The sequence below is a fragment of the Sylvia atricapilla genome, chromosome 5, assembly GCF_009819655.1.
Source record: "Sylvia atricapilla isolate bSylAtr1 chromosome 5, bSylAtr1.pri, whole genome shotgun sequence".
Taxonomy (NCBI): Eukaryota; Metazoa; Chordata; class Aves; order Passeriformes; family Sylviidae; genus Sylvia; species Sylvia atricapilla.
The window spans coordinates 18,184,902-18,210,895 of NC_089144.1; the positions used below are offsets into that span (position 1 = coordinate 18,184,902).

The window sequence follows — 25,994 nt, forward strand, 5'->3', positions numbered from 1 at the left end:
CCCAGCTTCCAGCCTGTTCCTGTTCAGCAAAGCAGTGAAGGAAATGCTTTAATTTTAATCATTTGCTGAAGTCATCAGGACTGTGTGCTTAGTTGAGCAGGGGTCTTTATGAGCCAAATATTATTCTTAGTAATAAGGAGACCTGGCAATACACTAGATGGAGCTTTTGATAGTAAGTAACATTAATTCAATTAAATCCTCTTACAGCACACACTCTCCAGCTAATGCAGTTTACAGTGAAATTTTCTCTGGCACTCATTTAAATATAATTGCTGCACTTATCTTGTCATGAGGAAATTTCTGAAGGTTACTTGTACTGTGCATGTGTAAACCTACAAGCTACACTGACCTTTAGTTTTGAGATTTTTTTTTAACTACTTAAACTGCAGCATCTAAATGATGATAATAATAATAATAATAGTAATAATTCCCTGCTTCCACACAGCACCTTTTAGCACAATATATGCCCAAGTGAGAACTAGCAAGTAACACAGCACAGAAAGGCACATCCCATGCTAACTGGGAAGGAAAGCTAAAACTGTTGGAAATGAAAAGGTTGGGAGATGACACATTTGTAAAGCTGAATTTTTACAGAGTGTTTTCCAATTCTTCTGAGCATGAAGGTGTTCTCCATGTAGACAATTTCATATTTACCTTTCATACACAAGCTGGCATTAATAATAACTATGAGGCACTTGAGCACCATGCTTTGGAATCATCTTCTGTCTGAAGCAAAAAAGAGGTTCACAGCCATAGATCCAATAGATTGGTTTTGGTGACAGTCTGAGCTGTTTGCCTATAGGTAGCCCAGTGATATACTGGAAAGCAGTCTCAATCACTTGCAAAACTGGAAAAAGGGAGGTGTCAGCCAAAAAACCCCAGCAAACAAATCAAAACCCACCCAAACACAAAGTAAAACTTCAGTGTGTGTGCACAACTACCCATAAATCAAAAGCCTCGAGAGTTTAATGAAATATAGGAAGGACAACTGTAGAGACAGGAAGAGTAAACTGCTGAACATGATGGAAAAGAGCATTTTGGAAATCCCTACCTATCCACAGTGGACATTTCATATCCACGGTGGCCCTTGTCTCTGGTAAACGTTCCTTGACAGTTCTATCATAAGCTCTTTTTCCTGTCTTCTCTTTCTCATAATGAGAAGCGTCCTCAGGTTAAAGATCTATCCAATTTTACCCTTTGAAACAGAGAAGAGATAGTAATTTTGGGTTACTGTGCACCAAGCAGAGAATAACAAAGCAATGCACACTGAAGTGCTGACAGCCACGGGAGGTGGGAAATACCAAATCTAAAGGGGAAAAAACAACTTCTGGGGCCACTCAACCTCTCTCCTGAGCTCAGCACTGCAAAAGGAAACCCTGCTGCCTAGTTTTTACTTCTTTTATGCATGGGCAAGTGTTTTGAAGGGTGGGAAAGATATGACATAAAGTTTATTTGGCCATCAAGACTCATCAAAACTTTTTTATTTTTTCTTTCTAGTATTAAATATAAAGAGGGACCAAGGCCCCTGCTTTCCTGATCTGCATCCTCCTGCCTGACTCAGATGCCTGTCACATTAAGAAACATCAACCCATTTTGTTCAGCATTTATGGCACACAATAGCAGACGTTCAAGGGAGAACGTGGGACTGCGAAGCATTTTAAAACTCTTAAATAAAATGTGGGCTACAAGAGGCTCTCATTCAGAAGCAGCATTTTCTCTTCCACTGAGAGTTCCCCCACGCTCTGGTGAAGTGAATTAAAATTGACACTGAGAAAAATCTAATTGAGCCAGAGACAACACAACACTTTTCACTATAGAAACTCAAGTCCTGGTGGAATTACTTGGGTTAATATAGTCCGTTTTAAATCTACAATGATTTTTATATCCCATGATCTGCAAATAATAAAGGAAGATTGTTGTTTAAGACTCATTGTATTAATTAGGGGGAGCACAGGAAGAGTGAGAGCTGGTGCCTTTGGGTCTGCTCCACACTTGTTTTCTAACTGCAGTTCTCATCAGATCCGATTAATATGTGAATAAACTAATGCAGAGCTCACCTGGGCAGTGTTAACATAACAAAATTTTTGTGTCAACCAGCTCAGGGATTCACGCACTGAAAATGAAGGGAGCAGATTTGATTTAGACAAAAAGACACCAGCACAGAGAGGATATTATTCTCTGCCTGCTCAAAGTGACTCGAAAAATTTGGGAACAGTCCCCCCAGGCCTCTGTATCTCAGTTCTTCCAGCTGGTAAAAATGGAGTGATGCTATTTATCTCCCTTTGTGAAACACTTGGAGATGTCTCGCTGAAGCAGCAGCCCTGCTCCTTACAGTGCCACACTCATCCTTGCAGCAAAAAGTTTCCTGCAGTCCATTATATTAATCTACTCCCTATTGTGGTAAAGCTCCCTAAAATTGCAGTTGAAGGCATGACATCTTGAGCTACGAGAAGAGTTTAATTATTGTTTGAAACATAAATTTTCCCAACTCAGTTGGGTGAATAAGAGACACGGTTTATTAGAAAACATCTTCCACCTCTTTACAGCTCTTCTTAGTCCTCTAAAAGAATGCCTGAATTGGATGCAGTAGTTATTTTAAATTAAAACCATGAGGTAGTAGACACTGACGTTTTCTCTTACACAAATAATAATGAATTTATGCACCACAGAGTTTATAATCTGCAGAGTGAAAGTCTAACGTCCCACTTAAAACTGCATACTCATGGGCATAGATTAGACAGTAATTAGGTTCAGAGAGAAACTGAAAAGATCCACTGGAAACATTCAAATTTAATTTATTCACTGGCTTGTCTCAGAGTGTTTTTATAAGCAATTAGAAAGACACAGATTCCTGAAAATGCATTCTTTCCCGAGACAGATGGACCAAGAGATTTATATGGCATACACAGCCTTCCACCCACAGCTCACTGGCTTGAGTTAAGCTCAAACCAGGCTTAGAAGCCACTACTAGACTTTATCCTTGGGGAGTTATTTGCTGTTCTTTTGAAATATGCTGATGGTTACAGTGCACTATGAAACTGATGTTTTAAAAAAGAGTAATACTACAACTGGCACAGCACATCCTTTTATAGCATCTGTATCACTGAAGTCTGACACTGAAGATATTGTGAGGCCTGCCAGACCCAAAACAAGCCGAAATCTGCTCTCTTGCTGCCCTGCTCCCACAACCCCCCCACCAAAAAACAGGGTAACAAGATCTGGTGCAGGGAAGATCGAAGTAATGAAATAGTAATTGATTTACACTGCTATACATGCTCTATATATCTGCTTTAAATGCATTTCAAAATTATAAAGAATAGCAGACATCCTTTCAAGGCCCTCCTGGGGTTTAAATTTCATGTTAAGAACTCGCAAAATTGATGACATATTTATGCTAAAATGTTTTATGTGGTCTTTAGCTTTTTATTGTGACCCTTCATTGTAATATTTATGTCTCTCACATCATCTCAGCAGTGACAAAGAAATTCTTACTGCCTTGGAGTCTCTTCTTCTATCTTTTAATAAGGAAATCTTCCTGCATTGTGAGTTTTAATTTTAGGCTGTTATTTATTTGTGCATATATGTGAATAGGTACTTGTGACTGATTTTAGTGGGAATGAAAGGAACAGAAGATAAAAGCAATAAAATGCTGTTTTTGCAATGGAAATGAGAGATTTGGAAGCAGCAGTACATCCAAAATCCATGCTCGTAAGGATGCTTCCCAATTACACTTAAATTTTGACACTGTTCAGTTGTCAAATGTTTTCTTCCTCTGAGCTCATTGCCAAAGTGTGTGAAGATTTCAGACGAGTCCCCACATCCTTTGCAAAATCTCCTCATGTGTTAGGAGCAAATGATCTCGATATTAGAACTGAATAGAGTAACAAAGACTTCATAACAAGAGAAGAGTTGTGTGGTTTGTTTCGAAGCCATTGTCCTTTAACAAAAACTCACATATTTCTCACATAAATTTCTATGTGATAAGCAGATAAATAGTGTATGTTTATTCACGTAATAGAAAATTGGACAAGGAAAGAATTTCAGTGCCACAATGTCATAAAATGGTCGAATCTCACTGATGTGAGCTTTAATATGCAACTAAAGAAACTGGATACCATAAATATCAAACTGACAGTATCTGGCACTTTTAAAGATCCACATATTTTAAATGTAGGCAGCAATCTTGAAAATACTTAAAACATGCCTGTGTTTTATGTCTGAGTATTACATCTATTGATTAATTCCTGCGTGCAAGTGTGTGCATGACTTGACTTAGATTTTTCCATGCATTACAGTTTTTTGCCTTTGCGATTATACATTTGAGAAACTGAGGTTTGGCATACTATTCACATTCAACAAAACAATTTGATTACTTGGATTTTTTTTTAAATTTTACTGAAAGCTCAGGCTATTTTAACTGCCTGCCTATATGGGTATTTTTTTCCAAGGAAGTGATGTCATCACAAACAACAGATTACACACTTATATTTTACAAACATTTGGGACTCTTTTTTAAAGTTGTTTTAAAATATTCTGTAAGTAGATGCTGGATGATGTGCTGAAGTTGTCAACATTACAGCACACCTGAACTGAAGTTCTAAAATTCCTTTTCAAACACCCGTTTACTGAATTTGCCTTCCTCCTAAGTGTTTATCAGACATGAACACTAGAAAGAACCACAATTGGAATATGAAGTCCTGCTCTTCTCATGGCTGTCTGTACATGGGTTTTCTATCAATTTAACTAAAAAGATTTGTGTAGTTAAAGTTTATGCAATTTTTTCATCACAGATGTAATTAATAATGTGCTTATACATTCTTAGCTTAATTTTTAAAATTCATATGCAACAGAAATCATGGTTAAGCTGCTATGAAACTGAAACCAATGAGCCCCAAAGTGATCTACTTTAATCCCTTAGAGATGTGTTATTTTTATTAACTTCTTACAGCAATACCTACAGTTCTCATTTCTGGACCAAGCTCCCACTGTGATAAATACCATAAAAATGAGGAGGGAAAAGATGCTTTAAAAAGAAAAATAGCTTCATTCTGCTCCAGTCATTCATGCACTGTATACAGGAACTTTAGAAACAAGGCGAAAGGAAGGTTTCTGTGCTGCTTCTATATTTAAATACCACAACTGAAAAATCCTCTACCCAACTCCCCCTACCATCCTCTAATCTTCCCATTCTGCAACCACATCCCCATGCTCCTGTTACAGGGCCTTCGCAAACATTCTTCACAAACATCACTACTTCTGCTCTGTCTGCCTGAGTTGGGTTTGCTGTGATAATCTTTGCTTTCAGAGGGGCTGACTTTCTTGCCATTGTCAGTGAAGGGAATATACAGTGAGACTGATTTATGTGGGCAACAGGTTTGCAGTCAAGTACTCAATGAGATGTTATCCTGATCTGCTCCCTCTCTTCAAAGCAATGCAAAAATATCAGGGGACACCAATCTCAGTCCCACTTCATGCTGGACACAGCTAAGCCACTGACAGCTTGGCACCTTGATCTGTTTATGGGGTGAAACTGCACTTGGACATGGGGATCAGTCATGTCATATCCTGTTCCAGATGTACTGTTTCAAAACACTAAATGGAAGCAAGCAAAAAGAAAGTTTCTTTTGGAACTCTTCTCACAGCTTCTTCTGGAAGCCAATCTCTGCTCTGCAAGTGGAGGAAGAAAGTTTGACGTGAGAAGCCGTAACTTTTTCTGTTGGCCTGCTGTTCCTCAGTCTTAAGTCTGTGCTGTGCAGTCCCTGGGTTTAATATTAATTGAAAGAGCTTATCTATTCCTGCCTTTGGTATGCACTTCAACATATCGCAGAAACTTCAATTGTATCCCCTCACAACTTTTTCTTTCCAAACCAAGGTACAGCCCTGTATTCTTTCTCAGCTTTTCCCCTTTTAGCTTTCTTGTAAGTCAATGTTTGAAGCCCTTTACAAGTTAACCTTCGCAGACCTTTCACCATGGCTCAACCCTTCCTGACTTCACACAAAATCATGCTGCTCTTCTCTGGACCTCTGCCCTTTGCTATAGAATGGTACTAAATACTGGTAACTGTAGTTTAAACATGATTAAAAAAAAATCCTTCTTTAAATGGTGCAGTACTTCCTTGAAGGCTCTATTCAATGCTTCCATTTATACAGCTTCGCATTTTCTGTACCTTTTTGACCACACAGATACAGATACAAAACACCATCTCAGCCCTTTTATGATATGTGCGCTCTTAAAAACCTCTCCTGCTCTCAAATCTTTGAAAAATACACTCATTCAACACATGTGTTCGCTCAAAATAAAATTTACTCTTCTTGCTCACGGTTCGTTTTACCCAGCAGAATATCTTTGTGTTTGATTGTTTTCTCCAGGTTATCAGGTGGCTTCTCGCCCATCTAGTCCCTTCTGCATGATCCAAATAGTTGGATAACAAGTTGGTGGTTCATTCTGTCAAAGCCATTTACATAGAGAGTGAAAAAGTATTGATCTCCAATAACAGTCCCTGTTGCTCTCCAATCATCATCCCCTCTCTTCCCCTGGCCCATAACCTTTCCCCATTCTAATCTGCCCTCGATCATCTACCCAGCTCCTTTCCCCGTTTGGAAATGGGCCCTTCTCTGCTTCACCAGCAACTGCATGGATTAGTCTCCTGTGTGACACTCTGTGAAATGCCCCTGGGAAATCAGCTTGATTATATAGATGATTTCACACCTGTCCACTTTCACAGAAACTTCTCAAAAAACTCCATCAGATTTGTCACGTAAGAATTGCCTTTTCTAAAAATCAGCTCATATCTGGAATATATTCTATAATGCTATTTACAACCCATTTAAAATTATAGATTTAACATTCCTTAAGGTTTAAATTTAAACACTCTTCAGTCAGAAACTTCAAGTTAAAAACTCAACTTTATCATTCACTCTTTTTCCCCACTGTACTTGTATTTAATGACATCTGGTTTTTGCCAGTCTTTGTTGTGTAAAACTTCTTATAGTGTACAATGCACCTGCTAAAATTATCATGCAAGGCACTTTTTAATACAGTGCAGGAAAAGATTTCAACTCTGCATAGTAACAAAATATCTGTCAGCCACCATCACCAAAATTTAGTCTAACACACACATGCACAATGGCTGTGGTCACTCATCCTGCCATGTCAACAGCAAATGTGCTCAATGGTGTAACTCATCTGATCTCAAAGGCTAAGCAGTGGGCTTGTGAGGGGATTCAAAACAAAGAACAAGAAAAGAAGTGTGGAGGAACCCTGGCTCCTGGAGTGCTGGCTGAAGGGAGCTTTTAAAGAGCATCTAAAACAGTTTTGCCAAACACAATGTATTGAAACTGCCTGAAGAAGCAGAGAGTGCAATTGGCTGTGTGGTGTCACAGGGGCAGTCAAGGAACAAGGAGCAGCTGGTCTTTGCTGCAGGTTAGGACACTCAGGATGGGCACCTGTGACAAAGTGAGTGCCACAGCTCTGCTGCCATGCAGGACTGCCCAAATCCCCTTTTCTCCTACTGTACCAGGCGCTCTGAGCTGGACATATGGGAAAGGAACTGTCCCCCCTGCCTGCACCAGACTATTTTGGAGGGGCTAAACTGAGGCTGAAATGGTGCTAAAGCAAGCCAGGTAACTTCTGTCTCCTATATGCATCTCTCTCTCTGTATGTAAGCACACACACCTCGAACCTCCTTGCCCACCTTGTCTCTCCTGTACGTAGCATGAACACCTCATTATCAGATTCCTCTGCTCACTTCCCGGTAGACTTAAATTACCATATTAAATAGGATAATAATAAACACTGGCCTTTAACTACAGCACATCCTTGTTCACTCAGCAGCCTCCCTCTAATCTGATAAAGGGTCTGTAAAATGCTGCAAGCAAACATGGAGTCAGTTGTTATACAGGTGCCTCTCCCTGCTTTCTGCAGTTGTGATTCCTGTGGCAGCACAAAGAGATTCAGGCTCACAAAGCGGGTTTAGGGGACCTTGATCCCTACAAGAATTATCAGGTATTGAAACAGAGGCAAGCTGCCAAAAGTACATAGTGGATCTGGCCCAAGTCTCTTCTGCTGCATTTCAAAAGGCAAAAGTAGCCCTGTGCCATCTGCTTGCTTCAGCACTTGGACTGCAAAACCAAAGTAGCCAAGGAAATCTTTCCGGCTTAGGAAAACAGTGGGGAGGAAGAGAGATCTTGGTGGCAGTGTATGCTGCCTTCACACAGAGCTTGCTTCATTTGAGGTATTAGAGAAGCTCTTTTTAACAGCTACCCTGGAAAAAAGTCATCTGTCCACCCAGAATTATATAAAGAGAGCAACCCGGACTGGGAACAGAGAGGGCTGATCTGTCCAGACTTTGAATCCCTTTAGCCCCCAGAAGCCAAAAGTGCCCTTTATTTCAATGGTACAGAATTTCCTAACCGACTTTTTTTTTTTTTTTTTGTATTTATTTTACCCACACCTAATTAATTTAACTAATTTAATTTACCTAATACCTGGATTCCTCTTGTTGCAGAAAGAGGATAAAGCCTTACAAAACAAGAGGAGATAAAAACGAAATTACTTTTCTGAGCTCTCTCACACATCCAAAAGACGCAGGGAAATGCAAGCTCTGGGAAGGATGAGGAATTTCCTAGAATGCAGCCATTCCTGAAGGTCCCAATTAATAAAAGCAAGCTTCAACATTTGCATTAGCATCAATGTATCTGTGGAATTAAGATGGCTTTCCTCTGGTTTTCCAGAGTGAGGCAAACTTGGCTTTCTACCTGTCTTCCTCCAGCCTCAGCTTTGCAGAGCTGGCAAGCAATACAAAAGAGGAGGAAAGACATGAACTAGGCCGTCTGTCGTTGGAGGGTATGAAAGACAGTCTGAATAACAGCAGAAGAGAGAGAAGCAGCCTATGGTTATTTTTGACAGAATTGGGAGAGACTCAGATTGCAGCCTCATAAACAGTTCATCAGAGAAAAAACTCGGTCCAAATTAGAGGAGCCCCTTTGGCCAAGCTCACAGAAATACACAGCCCTTGTCTGAGAAGAGAGAAATCTTTCAAAAATCAAAATGCTTTTGTTTAAAGAGCAAAACCTAATTGCTCCCCCCCGTGTGGTGTAGTAACACCAACTTGCATCCTTGTCATTGCAACTCATGGCTTGCAGCATATGCAGAAAAAAAATTCTGTGTTACACCAGGCTGTGAATGTTCTACCTGACACACAGTCCCAGCCACGCAATGAAATGAAAAACGGACTTTTTTCTACCTCAACCAACCACAAGGTCCCTTGATGGACCGTTCTACAAAACTGGAGGTGATAAAAAGAGTCAGCAGGCAGAAAAACACCTGGCACAACCCAAATCCAACCAGCTCAAATTAAATAAAAATGGTTGTTTCATGTGGGTATTTACAAAGAAGAAGAACATGGAATTTCAATCCACCTCAGACATGTGATTTTTGGTGCTGTCCTGTACAGAGCCAGGAGTTGGACTTCATGATCCTTGTGGGTCCCCTCCAGCTCAGGATATTCTATGATTTGATGATCTCAAAAAAAAAAAAAAAAAAAAAAAAAAAAAAAAAAAAAAAAAAGGAAAACTCTGTTTCTTTTCTAAATGGCAACTAGATAGTATAGGTGAAGTATTTCTCATGCACTGTGATGAAAAGAAGACAGCAGGATGTTTCTCAGGGCAATTTTTCAGTTTGTTTGTTTCCAGCACTCTTAATAATCTCTCCCACAGAATCCTTTCTGCAACTGGATTAAGAAAATAAAGATCATTCCTAGTCAACAGATATCCACAAGAAACTCAAGAGGTTTCTAGCAACCTTTCTGGCAGATTCAGCCAGAAGGAAGGAGAAAACCAGCATGGAGATACACTCCTCCAAAGCTTCTGAGGGAAAAGCTGACCACCAGAGGAGCTTGCTGCTAGTACCAGAGAAAAGTAAGTCTGAAGGTTATTCTGCCTGTCTTCAGGATTAATTTCATTTACTCGTTAATTAACACATAATGCCTGAAGTGACAAGCATAATCTCTGCATGGCTGAAGAGAGTCCAAGCAAAAATCATCCCCAAAACCCAGCCACCTTTCAAAAAGAATATTGTAGATAGGGACTACAAACATTAATAATTAGCCTATAATGATTTGCATGATCTATGCTTCATCCTTATGCCTTCCAGCTGCCTGATGGACAGGTACAGTGATTCCCAGAAATGGATATCAATGGGTTTCTTCTTTCTGACCACAGTATCATTCTCACTTCATTTACTGCTTAGTGGGAAGGCATTGCTGGGACCCAGGAATCAGCTCCTTCCAAATGGACGAGCCTCAAAGTTTAGCATTTCAGTGGTTTAAACTAAGGAGGAGTTTGCTCATCCATAGCAGCCTGGACTGCAGAAAATCCAGTTGTTTGACCTCTTAATGTTCTCCTATCCAGCATTATAAGAAAAAGACATTTGGTGAGGGCTCTGTGCTAACACAGTAGGGGGGTATCTGCTACAATACATCAATCTTGAGAAACTGGGGAGGGGGCTGGAAGCAGAATTACTCTGAAACATTCCAACCAGAAATACCTTCTGCTTCTGAATCACAGAGTCATGGAACTGTTTGGGTCGGAAGGGACCTTAAAAAGCATCTAGTTCCAGCCCTCTTGCCATGGACAGGAACACTTTTCACTAGAGCAGGTGGTTCACACAACATAGCCTTGAACACTTCCAGGTATGGGGAAAGGGAAAGAGTGATCTAGTACAGACACTTGATTAGCAGGAAGGTACAGAAAGCTGGACCCTCTCCCTGACACTGCTGTGACATCAATGCACCAAGTCCTTTAACCAGAAGTGAGAGATGCAAGCAACCCAAAATGAACCACTCAAAGCACCCGACTGCTTAAACTGGGCAGCAAAAAGAAGGCACTGAGAGGATCCTGTGCCCAGTACCAGGGCAAGGGAGGTATGCTGAGTCTTGGCAGTGCTTTGCCCAAAAGCACAGGAGCACCCCAGGCTGTGCTGTGTGCCTCCCACAACAGCAGCCACCTCTCATCTCCAGCCAGGGCTGTTCTGCTCTGTTAACTTTGCTGCAAGCCCAGAGAATCATTCTGTGATATTCTCCACAGCATGTGTGCTCTGAAGGCCTTTAGAGCCAGTGGCAGGGGTGCAGTAAGAAGGAATAACTGTCTAACAACCTTACAGCCAGGCACACACATGCACATCCAGTTCTGCCTCTGAGCTACGTTAATTCTTTTTAACTGTAGTAACGCTCTCATGTACCAAACCTGAATGAAGAAAACACAGCTAGGTAGGCAAGAAAAAGCACTCTGTGAAACAAAGTTCTCACTTTCAGTTTACACTTAAATACATGTCACACTTAAACTGCTATAATGCACAAAACTCTCACATGCCTAAATAATCACAGATACATGTAGTGAAAGGAAGGAATGTAGCTAGCGACAAATAGTTTACATGTGTATAGGAAAAACACGAGAAGGAAAACTAACCTTTTCATTTAGAACAATAGCAGTGCCAAAAACCAGTCCTCTAGCATGACTGCAGAAAAAAAAATCAGATTTTGGAAAAAGGGCAGGGTGGCCATTTGTAATTTTTATTGCTGCTGGAGCAATGATGTGGCAAAAACCCACCACTATCATTTTACCCTTTGTATCCTTAAAATAATTCCCACCTGGGGTGCAAAGAGAGGAAATGAAAGGAAATAGAAAATTATATTTTTCATGAGCTAATCCTGCGAATTCAACTGCTCAGGTTTCCACATTTTTGGCAATGATAATTTAAACAAGAAGACTGATATTTTCCTATTTTTTGCACAGGTGGAATGCATGCTTCCAGATAACAGACAATTAAACTTCAGTTTCAGAAGAGGAGGAAGGCAATATCTGATAGGATTCAGGAGTCCTCTCCTCTTAGGACTGCTGCATAGCTCAACACAGCATACTACAAAACAGAGAGCCCAGGTGCAAACCTCTTTGGAAATGCTGAAGGCAAGCAAGATCACCGGGAAAACAAGCAAACTGAAAGCAAAGAGAGCATAACTACTGTACCTTTACTTTGGGGAGGGTTCTGACTTCTGTCTCGGAGAACATTAATCTGGTAGACAGCTCCATAAGGCTCAAAAAGTTCTTTTAATTCTTTTTCTGACCACGAACGGGGAATTTGTCCAACAAACATCTTAATGGCATCTGGGTCTGGTTGGTCTGAATGATCCAAAGCTCCATTCATCTTGTTAGCTGTGCCGTTACTAGAAAGTGGAAAAGGAGATTAAACAGAGAAGACAAGTTAGGAGACCACGCAGTTTTCATGTACACTAGATGCAGAAGATGATGTCAATTGGCACAAAGCAGAAAAAAAAAATCAGTATTTAATTAATAGCATAAGTATTACGAACAAAAAACAATGCTATTACATTTTTCATTGAGTCTGGTTTTCTCTGCAGGCTGCTGCTTAATGTCATTATATAAGATGAGAGCAGCACAACACAACCTGGAACTTCTGCATTTTAAAGTAGAAGACAGTGGCAAATAAGTGCAGATTTCTCTCCATGGCTGCTGTAAACAGAACTGCAGTGAATTCTCACTAAACTGGCTACTGGCAGAAACAAGGCAGTGCGTGTGTCTATGTGTGTGTGTGTTTTGTAATAAAGTCACATGAAAGGAGTATGAAACACTTGGCAATCTGTCAGATGACTAATGCAAGATGCCAGCGATGAATCTGCAGATTGTGTGAAGCATCCATGTGTGCATCAAATTAGTATGATATTGCCTAGAATGGAAAACACTCCAGCTATGTGCCTGGTTGCTGCCGATTAGTTGCCTACGCTCTTTAAAAAGGAAAAGCAGTCTGGAGAGACCCAGTTTAAAGCACGTTGTTTATTGCTGCCATAAAAACAACCCCCCACAATTCAAAAAGAGATGGCAGCGGCAAAACTGTCTACTTCATTGTGGAAATGAAAATGCTGCTTCAGAAAGTTTTTTTTTCCCTGCAAAAGGAGAAATTCTTAGCCTATCTGATCTCCAGATGTACATCCTACATCCAAGTTCAAAACAACCACACTTTTGCAGGCAAAAAGAACTTTGGAACAAAAAATAATCTGATCTGGGAGACAAATGATAGATCACGGTTAAGGAGGATTCGTACTCTTGCACAGAAAATAAATCATTTTAAAAATTCAACAAAAGTAAAAATACATCACTCCTTCCCCCCTCCTCCTCCTTGCATTATTGATAATTAAGGACAGTAGTTTCAACTAATTACTTGGCTAGGAATTCCAAAAGTGCTGATGATTTTTGGATGTTCCAGTTTCAAGAAAGAACACTAATGATGCATGAATTTTCAAGCATCCCCCCATCTTTCCACCAGGGAGAGGGGGCAAATGGCCTGTATGCAGCAATGTCAGAAGCTGATCACGGCAGAATTCAGGCATTTCAGAGCCACCTGCCACTTTCAAAAAACTTGGCTTTAATTAGAATTTCTCTGTTTGATGATTGTTCAGGAGTGAATGCCCACCGGAGGACTTGGAAGAGCTCTGAATCTGCAGAACCAGATGAAAATCATATTTTACATGTAGAAAAAAATAATCTAAGAGTGGTGAGAAGAAAACAACCCTGTGCAATTCCCCTGTCTCACAGCTATAACCTGTGTGAAGACAAATTATTTAGTTTCATGTGTTTCATCTACTTGAAAGCATAATTCACATTAATATGCCCATATTAACTTTAGCACTTTCCCTTCTTACAGGCAGGAAGGAGAAAGTTATATTAAAAGCACATTTTACACCACCAGCAAGAAGTTTGATCATCCCTTGTGAAGTGCTTTCAACATGGATCAGCAGACAACAGCATTTTTCACACTCATAAATGGCTAAAATTCCTAAATATTCTAGTGGGAATCTTGCCTGAGTAAGAGACTCTAAGATTTGGTTCAAACTTTTACATTACATTTTATGCACAAATATCTTCATTTTGAGTAAATTCTACAGGTCATAAGTTCACCTGCAGAATCACAGAATCAGAAATTGTGACTTCTCCAGGCCTTAGAAACTGCATTTCCATACAAAGACAACATTTAAGTCAAATCAAACCAACCATCTAAACAACTACCCCCTTAAAATAGCCAAGAAACAAAAAACATGACTGACTCACTTGAGTGATACTTCCCGGGAACAACTCTCAAGACTTTCATGGAGCAGTAGGCACCTATGTGACACTAAAACCTCTTGAAAATCACTCCATTATTTCTTTTCAATTCCTATTCCTCTACGTAAAACGCAACCTGTCAAACAACCTCCCTAGTAGGGAGGTTGAAAAATCCCTGACCCATAGCTTAAAATAACTGGGGAAAACGTTTATATGTTATTTTAAAAGAAAAGGCAGAAGTTTAGTTAAGCTCCCAGCTCTGCCCTGGGCTTGGTCAACTATTTTCTTTCATAAATTGGCTTGACTTTTCACTTCATTTATTCTCCGTGTTGTTTGTATTCAGTTCAGTTTTAAATTATGCCCTTCATCTGTTCTCTCTGTTGGATCCCTTCTTTAAGAAATCCATACACAATTGCTACTTCAGCCCAAAATTACAGCTAGGGTCATGTTTAATAAAGAATAACAAGTTTATTCCTTTGCTTTTTCCTTTACCAAAACCACCTTTACCACCAAGAGCCCCACAATTTCCATTGCTAATCAGCCAATTTTTTCAGAAACCGCAAAGCCAAACACTAATACCCGTTTTCTCAGGTTAATGGTCCTATTAGCATCAAGTTGTTGCTTTGAACTAAAGGTTTAGGATCAGGCCAGTCTCTCTTCTAATTGCACAAAAGGTTTAAGCCCTTTATTTTGCTGGGGCTGAAGTTGAATTACATTTATCATATACTTTAAATGTTTTATTGGCTGAAGATGGTTAAAAGCTCTGACTCAAGGCATAGGTACCATACACTATGAAGCAAAGCTCCAGGGGACAGGTTTTAGCACTCACTGCCTGCATTAACTTGAGTAAGTCATTAAAATTTCTCCAAACTAAATTCCGCCATCCATTGACAGCTCTGTCAATCCACTAACGCCTGCAGAGTTAAGGAAAAAACCAAGCATAATTTAGGCTTTTCTTTAAAATACTTTTCTACCACAAGGCAGGGACTTGAGTGAGCTGCCAACGTTTTGGTGGTTTGACAGACAAGTTCAGGCCACAGAGAGGGCACTCATTTCTACAAACATCGCTGGGCTCCTTCCTAAACTGCACTTTGTTGATTTCAGTGCAAACCAAGGCTCTCAGACAGCTCAGAGGGGGAATCCAAGTGTCACTGTTGGGATTTTGAGGAGCTCATGAACACTATTGCATCAATGACACTTGCAGTATCCTCACCCAGCTTCGGCAGGGTGCAGGACTAGAGCCACTGCGGACAAAATGAACAAGTGAAAAATCAGCAGAGAGATAACAATGGGGAAAACCCACCTATTTTATAGATTCTATGGATCTGATCCCTGCAGTGCACTTGAAGGCTCCACTGAGGAACAAAATTATACACAACACCTGCCTGATAGTTCAGTTGTCACAGAGCTTGTGGGGTCCAAAATCCAGCCAAATATGCTTGATCCTTTGCAAATGATGTCTTCCAAAGATGAATTCCCTTATCTGCTCCCAGCTTTCATCTTCACCCAATGGACATTACTGCTCTGCACTAAGACCTCTTGGCTGATAACAGCTGTTGGATTTTTACTAATTTCTCTTTGTCAACACAGTGGTTCTCAGAGGAAGTGGCTTCTTCCTTCCCCCCTCTCCCCTTCTCCTCTATCCAAGAAGTAATAAGACAAAAGAGAAACTACATGTAAAACTGTTTAGAAGGAAGCAAAGTAATCCTTGTCAAAGCTTAGGACTTCCTTGAAAGTACTAGTGTACAGAGATAGCTGTGTCTAGGGGACATTAATGAGAATGGGATCCCCTGGCACTTGCTGTCAGTATCCAAACGATGACATATATTAAAAAGAAACAAACAAAAAAACCCAAAAAACAAAAAACAAACAAAAAAACCACCAAAAAACAAAAACCAAAAAAACCAAAAAAACCCAAAAAAAACCCAAAACAAAAAAAAAAAAAAAAAAAAAGGAAGGAAAGAAAAAAAAATTAGATTATGTGGCTTGCTGGCTCTATGCTGTAGCAATCCTTCCCTCTATGGCCAATTTAGCCATTGGACTCAGGGGTGACCCAGCACATCATCTTCACTGACAAGGTGTCATCTGTATCACAGAGAGCAGCCTAAGGGCAGAGATTAAGACACTGAGTCGCTGGCTGCTTGTGGTTGCTGCCAGAGCATCCTCTCTCTCAATTTGTGCCAATTTTTCTTCTAATAACCTAACTACCATTCCATCATTTCAGCAAGCTGACAGGGCCACTCTTGAGGAGCTAGAGATTGTTTTAATATCCCTGCTGCTTCAGCAGGAGCACCAGAAAAACCCAGTAGATGCCCTCTTGGTCTCTCCCATTCATATTTTTAATTACTGCACGACTGCTAAAAGTGAATTGCCCACTCAGGACAGAGAGGTAGGCTTCAGAAACAACATCTGAATCAAAACAGACTCTCTTAAATTCATCACTGTTAAGAGCTTTGGCGTTAATCCACGTTCATTTCCATTAATGATCCCAGTGTCAAGTCAGGTGCTGAAAAACAGCTGTTAACGGGGACCAAACGGACTTACATGAAACCTGTTTGTCAAATCTGTTTTTAACCCTACCCAGAACCTTCATACTGTTCTTTCTTGGTTAATTCATACTGCAACTCTCACCCTATTATTGTGGTTTTGCCATTTTGCTGGGGATTTGCCTTTTTCATGTTCCATGGTATATTTGAATTCCCTCTAAGAGCCAATAGAACTAGAACATGATAACAAACGAGTTCCAAGTGTAATGACAACTAAATCCAACCCAGTGCAGAAGCATTTACAGGCACCAAGGTTTTACAGTAATAAAGCATTTACATCTGAGCTGTGGCATCACTGCCAGGACATCACACAAACTGACAAAAGGGACAACACCCGTTTGAAGGCTCCTGACTGCTGTCAAGAGAGACAGCCAAGCATCACCTTACTGTACTCCAAAGATCATAATTGCTGGTTTACGAGCAGATTTTATCTGGAAGGACCCAAAAGGGCTTTATAAACTCATTGTTTGGAGAGGAATGACTTCATCGTAAGGTGACAGACGGCAGCTGTTTAATGACATGGAGCATTATCGCACAACAATTTCAGCCAGGAAGGGTAGAACAATACCGTACCCAATTGAAAACTGCAGGGGGCTGCAATTTATAGACACAGAAGGTAATTACCTACATTGGATTTTGGCCAGCAAAATAAGGGCCAGAACCTCTGACAAACAGAAAAAGAAGCTGTGCAACGTTTTTAAGCTGTAAATGATCAAGTCTCTGTGTTTTTGGGGGGAAAAGTCATCTTCAGATGCTTTCTGGCCCATCAGCTTTTTTGCAGCACACTCGCTCAGAAGCAGCTCAAAGGAAAGATGATGTTTCAAAAATCATTAACTGCTTCTGCTGCAGTGTGTTGTAGTTTTTGGCAGAACTATTAGACTCTAATAACACTTATAATTATTATTAAGTAACGCATATCCTAAACAGCAATTGCTAAATGACTCTGACATCATGCCCAATGAAAAAAGAACTCGTATGGTAGGATGTTCAGTCCTACATAGGCAGTAAAGTCTACAAAATAATTATCTCCAGGCTTCCCTGCACCCATCAGCAGGGCTAACAACTGAGCAGCTGTAAGACTTGCAATCCATCTTACAGCCCCATAAAGACTTTAACAAAGAGATGAGCAATTCTTCATCCACCCAGCAGAGAGCAATCGCACTTGCACTCTCACACACACAGGAATTACACAAAAATCCTGATGGCTTTTAATACCTGACATACAATGCTCAGATTTCATTCTTCTTAGTAGCTAATAAAACTCAAGTGCTTGTGTAAGCACTCAGTGGTAAATGCAAAGATGTTTTTCATTGTGTTGCCTCCACACTGGCAGAAATGATCTCTAAAAGTGTAATTTTTATTAAGACAGTGAGTTACTTTTTACTGCCCTGATAATTTAAAAGCCACAGTCATTCTTCCGGTGAAATCAGAGATTTTTTTGTAGCTCAGTTTTGCTAACTCTCTCCATGTAGCAGATCATACAAATCATAGCAAACCACTGTTAGTATAGGGAACACTTGTTTTCTGATTAATTCCAAATTTAGCACATGTAATCACTTTAACAACTCAGTTGCAAATTTTAGGTAAGGTAAGAAGGGATTTTATCCCAGAGAATAAAATAATTGAAAATATGCAGAGGAAAAAAATTCTATCTTGAAAATGTTTTGATGGGTGATAAATTGGGGCTGGGAGAAGGAGCAGAAGAGGGAAGTTGCCTTTCAAGCAGATGGGTCAGACTGCATGATACTAAGGGCAACATGAATTGGAAAAAGTACCAAACAAAATACAGACTAGAGAAACATCAGAACAGAGCTGAGTCCACCTGAGATAAAACATGTTATTTCTTAGAGGTATCGATGTAGATTCCTCACCAGCATCACAGAAAGAAATCAAGGATACAAAAGGAAATCTTAGTAAGAGCTGCATTAAAATGCAGTTTCCTTTTCAGCTGGAGGTGCACATTGGAGCACATACACTCCTTTGTGCTTCTCACTTTCCCAAAATCAGAGTTCTGCTCTCTACAGTTAAATATTCACCTCCAGAGGGGGGTGACTCTTCAGGTGTTCAGCCTCTGCATTCCTGCACCACTTCTATTACAAACCAGTTTGATTTATGGCAGGGGTTTCAACTTAAACCCTGGAAACCCCTTGTGTACATTGTTAAACCTACCAAAAGATGTTATTCTAACGTTGTGCTGATGGTAATGCTTCCTGGAACCATAGAGTCAAGTAACTAACTTTGCAAAAGCTTTTTACATCTGCTACATCATACCGTCAAAAAAAAAAAAAAAAAACAAAAACCCCTATATGCAAATGCATCTTAAAAAAAAAAAAAAAGTCCTACATGTTTCAGAAGATCTCAACTCTTACTGCTGCTGTATGGGCCTTTAAGAATTTTTTTTATTAAGCAAATTATTTTTTAGAACATGCAGTAGTGCTTAATGATGTGCCTGTGCTGTGAGTGGAGCAACTCATACAAGTTAAAATACATGTCAACAAGAGCGAGTGAGTGCAGAAGAGAAAGGAGGGAAAGAAGCTTAGGTTTTTTTTAGAGCCTTCTACTTGGAAATCAATTCAATATCACTGCTGGTTCATCTAATAGCAGAAGTAAACAATTAAACACACCATCTATGCAAGTCTGAACTGGGCAGCATATTTTTGTTTATGCTGATCAAACTTACAGTGGCCTATTTTCAGTATCTTTAAAGATTTGCCTACAGTGACCTATAGATTTCACTCAACTAAAACTAGAAGCTCAACAGCCAGTGACAGATGCCTGCCCTTCAATGGCTGAAGAAAGTCAAAGCCACCCCTCCACAACTGCTTTGAATTCATTTCCCCTCTTATTCAAGTAGAGACGAGAATCACAATTTTCTGGGATACATGATAAGAATGACTGAAAATAAGTACTTGAAGATATAAACTAAGAGGCTATGTAAGCTCCAACCCTTGCTCTTCCAGGCTGCTGTAGGCTTTGGGATATAATTAGTTCAAGGTTTGATGAGGTCTGCTAAACAATCATGTTCTGCAACATAAAGCTTGGCTTAGGCAACCACCCAATAATTCAGTTTTGCTTTCTGGGCAGAATTTTTCCTCTAAATTAAATGCTTAAACAAGATTGGGACTGTCTACATCAGCTGTAAGGTAGGTGCATTTCTAAGAAAAATCCCCTGAGAGTTAAGATGGAGAATCACAGAATGGTTTGGAAGGGACTTTAAAGACTATCCATTCCAACTCCCCTGCCATGAGCAGGGGAGCCTTTAACTAGACCAGGTTGCTCTAAGCCCATCCTTGTCTTGAACACCTTCAGGGATGGGGCAGACACAGCCTCACTGGGCAACCTGTGCCAGTGCCTTAACACCCTCACAATAAAGGATTCATTCCTTATACCTGACTAACCTGCCCTCTTCCAGCTTAAAGGTAATTCACCCTTGTTCTATGCCCTATAAAAAGTTAAAAAAATTAAGTCATGACTTTTAAATATCTGTTTTCTGTTGACCAACTTCCAGATGGGCACCTGCAAATCTCTTTAACCTAGGATGTAAGCCAAAACAAAAGCTTCTAATTTATAGTATTTCTGTATCTAAACCAACCTCTGTTATGGGAACTACTGCAACTTACTGCTCCACTTTTGTTGTGCTCCTTAACAACTTTTTTGCTAGTAATGTCTTTGGGACGTTAAGATCTGTGCTCTATTTAAAAGGGACTCTAGTTGAAAAGGGCTTTTTTTTCTCTGCATCACTGTAAGCTGGACAGTAACATGAGAGAGAGTTTGTGTGCCTGAACAGTTACATTATAATTTTGGAGCACAGATTGATGCACCTTTTCACATGAAGTTGAACCTGGACTAGCTGACTGCTCAGTATTAATGGTGGGGATTATTAATAACTTGCCTTGCTGATTACACACATTTGCAATGAAGCACACTTCTTTCTGTGTTGCAGGAAACATTTATCGGTATTATTTTTTTAAAAAAGGACAATGGTATTTGATTACACCCAAATGCTTATGTATTTGTGACATGTCAACAACTGAATTAGAATAGTAGCAGGTTTTTAAAATTCGGGACACGTAGGACCATCTGTTTTCTTGTCAACAACCTCAGTCTCTCTCTCTCCCCATTCCAAACACTTACTGCTCCAAATTGACAAAGTTGTTACTCAATTCCCTTCTTCCTTTGCCCTCGAAAAAAACTTCTAAGACAGCAATAAAGGCTTCAAAATATATTTTCTTTTACTTGATAATTACTGACTTGTCTATTTCAGCAAGTTCTGTAGCCACACTGGCAATTACCTGCAAGTTTTTATGAGGTTAGCAAGGTCTTATGTAGTTTATTGCAAAGTCTGTCCTACAGTTGAGATGGAGGGCATGGGAAAGATGCTTTTCAAATATTTGTTTTGAAATGCAGCTATTTCTGTGTGCTAAAATCAACCGATTATTTAAAGAAGTAATTTACAGTCCAGTGTTTTTCAAAACTGGCACCCACATGTGTACGTACACACATGCTCAGGCTTGGTCCCAGCTGAACTCCAGAAAGTGCAGAGAATCATTTTCATGTGCACAAAAGCCATGTCCAAAGAGAAGAAGGCCAAGAGCTCATTCTTGACATGGCTGTTTTACCTAAATAGCTTCCTTATAAAGGGAATGGAAGATCACAGCCCTGCTCATTTTAAGGGTGCAGCCAATTTTCTTTAGCCGGTTTTGGTTAGATCTCAAATAGACCATTAGAGGAAGCTGTGACATTCAATTTTCTTACTTAAAACAAAAAACCCTATCAAGCTCAGCCATGCTCTCCCCTTCTACAAATCTGAATATAAGAAAAGATCATTGTCCAAAGTGTGATGCAATTGTGATTTCAACAAGTTGAGCATCATTACAGCAAAATCCCCCTCAGCCGATTCCTTTTTTAAACCATTTCTTCATTTTTTTGACACCACATCTGGCATATAGAATACAGATGATCATTTGTTTATATATCTGTCTAAATGCCTTTTCCAAACACAGCCAGATGGAGCCTTTCAAAATCAAATTAATTTCAGATTAATTCACTCTGGACCCACTCCAGTTTCATGACTCTTTGCTTTGAGGCATCATCTAAATTGATTTAGAGTCACGAACTTAAGAGAGCTCAAGTCCTTAGGTACAGAAAGAAAGAGACCCTTCTTGCATACTGAAAGTGTCAGCAAATCAAAAGAGTCCATGATCCTAAGTTTTGTCTCCTAAAAAAAACCTCCACCAAATCAACATAAGAATGCCTTAGTCTACACAGTGCCAAATTCATATATAAAAATCTTCATATTTCATTCCAGAAAAATCATTTTAGAATTTACATCTTCAATGCCTCCCCTTGCTGAGTCCAATAAAATTTATTGCTCTAATTAAAAAGCAAAATAAAAAAAGCGTTGCTCTAAACCTTGCAATAAGCAGTAGTCATGGAAAGATAGGAGACAGGTAATAAAAATCTCCACTGCAAGGGATTTATCTAAGGAACTATAAACAAATGTAGCCTGCAAACACTGTGGGCTTGCATACTGTCAATCCTCTGTGGATGCCTTTATTATCTCACTTGTTTCAATTGCAATTTGGGTTTCCATGGAGATGTAACAGTCAACTCTGGAAAATTATAAGATAAATGTCAGGCAGTGATAACGGTGTTAATGAAGCTTCATTGACAAGCAGAACTATGCTTCAAATAATAGGCATATTTCTATTAGCATATGTATAACCTGTCCAGAAAAAGAGAGAAAAAAATTCCCAACAACAGGGAAAGACAATATTTAAAAATTAAAAGGAAATTGTGTGCATAGATGGTACAAGACATACAATGGAACATTGCATCTAATGTGAAAGGATGAACCCCTAACAAACAGAAGAGATGCAGATTCAAAATTTAATTTCCCGATTCCTCTTGAAATGTTTTGCACTCAGCTACCAGGCCCTGAAAAGGTGCTTTGCTGACACACGCACACACACTCCTGCATGGTGTGACTCCTGTTCCCTTACAGCACAGGGCTGGAAGGATCTGTTTCAGCAGGCACTTTGAAGCTGCGATTTCATCATGTGCAGACCCAGCTGCAGTGGGCCGTGAGAGAGATGCCGACCTCAGTGGAAACGTGGAGAGTGTGCACACCAGCACAGCCTCCAGAATCCAGCACCAGCTCTCGGGTGTCGTTCGTGCTCAGATCAGGGTGGCTGCTCCACCACATCCTGATACACGATGACTTTAACGTGATACTGCTGGGGCAACAGCCCTGAACACTGACGGCTTAGTCATGACATGCTTCTGTGTTACACCCAGCCTGTGAAAGCTGGAGAAGCTGCCAGTCATCCAGGGAGGGCTGTAGTCAACATTTTTCTCCCCACAGATGGAATGGTTTTGGTGAACTGGAGGTCAAAGAGGTGACAAAGTGGATTTCTGCTGAACAGAGGGAAATGAAGCACATCCTGCTTTTATTTCAACGAGTCAAGCATCTCATTTGGCCAAGGTGGACTTCCACCCCGACAAGGGAAGAGGAAAGAGTTAGGCTACACCTGTACTTGAGGGTTCATTTTGGCAGTTTAACAGAAGCTGATAAACTGAGTAGAACCTGAGTAGAGCAGGAGTGGGGCAATCCTGCCCCAGGGAACCACATAGGAATTTTTGTAGGTGGATAAAATCAGCAAAAATATTCACTGCCTACTCATGAGGCAGCATTGCCTCTGTTGGGACAACCAAGAGGTGCTAGAGGTTGATCCTATCTCTTCTCATTCCACTGTTTGGCCTTGGGAATTTTAGCCCCTTGCCTGCCTGTGTAACTCTTTCAGGAAGTGTCAATCCTCCCATCTCCTCCTCTGTCTTTGAAAACAAGGTTCTGGTATTAGAAGAGTGTTAGAGGGGCTACAGATTAAATGATGAAATGGAAAATCAGGATCAGGAACAGAGGAAGGTGAAATCTTAAACACACAAGCAAACAAAGAAGAAAGTCTTTATCCCTCCAAAGGCTTGATGTTAAAGCATGTGGGCAGGGCAAACTTCAGGAATCATGTGGAATCTCTCAAATATATATATACATACACACACACACACACACACACACACACACATATATATATATATATATTGGGAAGTACAGTCTTATGAAGCTGTAGCTCAACCAAGCATCTCTATGCAGGACAGGAAACAAGCTGACTTTGTCATTTCAATGAAAAATATAGCTGGGGAGTGGGGCTGGGGGCAGAGTTTTTTTGGTTTTTTCTCCTCCTCTCCTCAAAATAGCTCTCTTCCTCCTACCTTGTCTAAATTCTGTTTGTTTAGTAAAGGCAAACATGAATGTTGTCAGAAAAACACTTCCCAGTTCTCCAGGGAGAAGTCCAGACAGGTTTTAGGGGGCAGAAAAGGGAGTTGAAAACGTGCCCAGTCTTTCTGCAGAGCAGACCTCAGCTCTGATCAGATTGCTGGACAACAACAAAATCAATAGAGGGTTTTTTCCTATTGTGTATTACAAGGAAGCTTAAAAAAAAAGAATCCAAAAGTTTCTCTTTTTCTGATTCTTTTCTACCTGCTCTTCAATATAACAAATGAGAAAAATCTAAGTACCTCATTAGATTTCTACTAAAATGTCAATAGTTAGAAAGTGATTTTCCTCAGTGAGTTTTCCACATACTTAAAACCCACTTCTAGTACTTTTTGGGGAAGGGGAATAACCTCTAAAACCTAATATTAGTGGTAGTTGATTCTATGTAGAAGGACAAGTATTCCTGCCAGCTTTGTGGAAGACAAAAAAATGAGTAAAACTTGAGTCTGGCTTCTCAGATGGGCAAGACATACACACTACTGTGCCAGGGTCAAATGGTGGCAGAACCAGGTCTCACCAGACGTGTAACCATGATTTGTAGATTAAAGGAAAAAAACCTGGATGTGAAGGCAGAATACTGAGCAATTTTTTTAATGAAAGAAAACCCCTCGCGTGCCGTGTGGAACCACATTGTCCGCACTGCGAAACAGGCCAAGTTGTCTTTATTTCTCACTTATTGAAATCTCTAAATTCCATTGCAATGTGGTTTCCAGCATCTTCAAAGGATTTGTTTTCCTTTGTATTTTGGATTACCAACAGTTTTACTTTAATGTTTAAAGAGAGACCTGCTATACAAAAGGTCAGTAGTAGCACTGGCAGACAAGTAGTCAAAAACAAGTCTGAGTCTTTAAAATAAACCCTCATTATAGTTTAAGATTTTATTTAGTCCCTTATTTTTTTCTCTACTATTGCAAATAAGATATTTTGCTCTGTCAGTTGTGCTGTTCTTTTGAAGCTCACAAGAAAATAAATGACTACACATAATTAGGGAAGGAGCAACTCGCCCTTTAAAGGCATCATGCAAACAAACAAAATGAGAAAAACTGGTTTAAATTTTCCTAATAAACATACCCTGAAAAATCCTAACAAAATACGCCCTAGCACACACACATGCACACACACTTCCCAAGTCATATGGCAGTCATTTATGGGGACGCTTCTGACTTCAAAGATCTTTTAATTGTGAGTTTGAAGGACACTCCCTGCAAATGCAGCATTGGGAAAACAAAAGAGGGGTGCCATTCAGAACTCTCTTGCCAAATGAAGAGGAAAATACAGCTTGAAAAGTTGCCAAAACCCCATGTTTTTAAGGTCATCATAAATAATCGCAGTAGGAAAATTTTAAAATTATGAGATAACTTCTAAACTGTACTTTTTTGACAAAATCTTATTCTAGTGGTCATTTATTTGCTCTGGAGGTTTAATTCACAAGCAAAAATGAACCCAGGTCTCAGGGACTTGCTGACACTTTTACAGAAGAAATAGGAAAAGAAGTGATGGGAAAAAACCAGGAATATCATCCACACAATTTTGACCACCACATAATTTACAAAGACTCTTAACTCCAATACCCTTGAGCAAGAGAAAAGGTAGTTTAACAGTCGTGGATATATTTTTAAGCTCCCTGTAACATACTCGACCTGTGGAAACTTGGCCAGCTTAGGTTTGGCTGGCTGTCAGCAGCAGTGTGAAACGCAGTGTGATTTATAGAAATCTCTGTCATCACACCACAGGGTTAATTTCTTTCTTTCTTTTTTCTCTTTCCCTCCTGCCCCTGAAAGTGGAAAACTCTTATTTGTGATGACAAGTCTTTGGAAAGCTGGAGGATTAGTAACACCATGTGGTTCCCTAAGATCTCTAGCCCTTTTCCAACTGTTTTTCCATATAACTACTCTCTGTATGGTCATCGGCACCTTCGCTCAGCAGATGGAAAAAGCGAAGAACCTGCCCCAGGGCAGGTGGAGGGACTGGGATGCTGGCAGTGGAAGAATACAGACTTG

General features: G+C 40.0%; 1 protein-coding gene across 7 annotated transcripts in view; it reads right to left on the bottom strand.

Annotated features, from left to right (window-relative positions):
* CELF2 (CUGBP Elav-like family member 2) overlaps nucleotides 1-25,994 on the bottom strand; it is a 375,554-nt gene that overhangs the window by 118,915 nt on the left and 230,645 nt on the right. For all 7 annotated transcript variants that reach the window (XM_066318826.1, XM_066318824.1, XM_066318822.1 and 4 more), the window contains one exon: nucleotides 12,025-12,221. In XM_066318826.1, coding sequence (XP_066174923.1) covers nucleotides 12,025-12,221 — 197 coding nt within the window. The remainder of the gene's footprint in view (nucleotides 1-12,024; nucleotides 12,222-25,994) is intronic.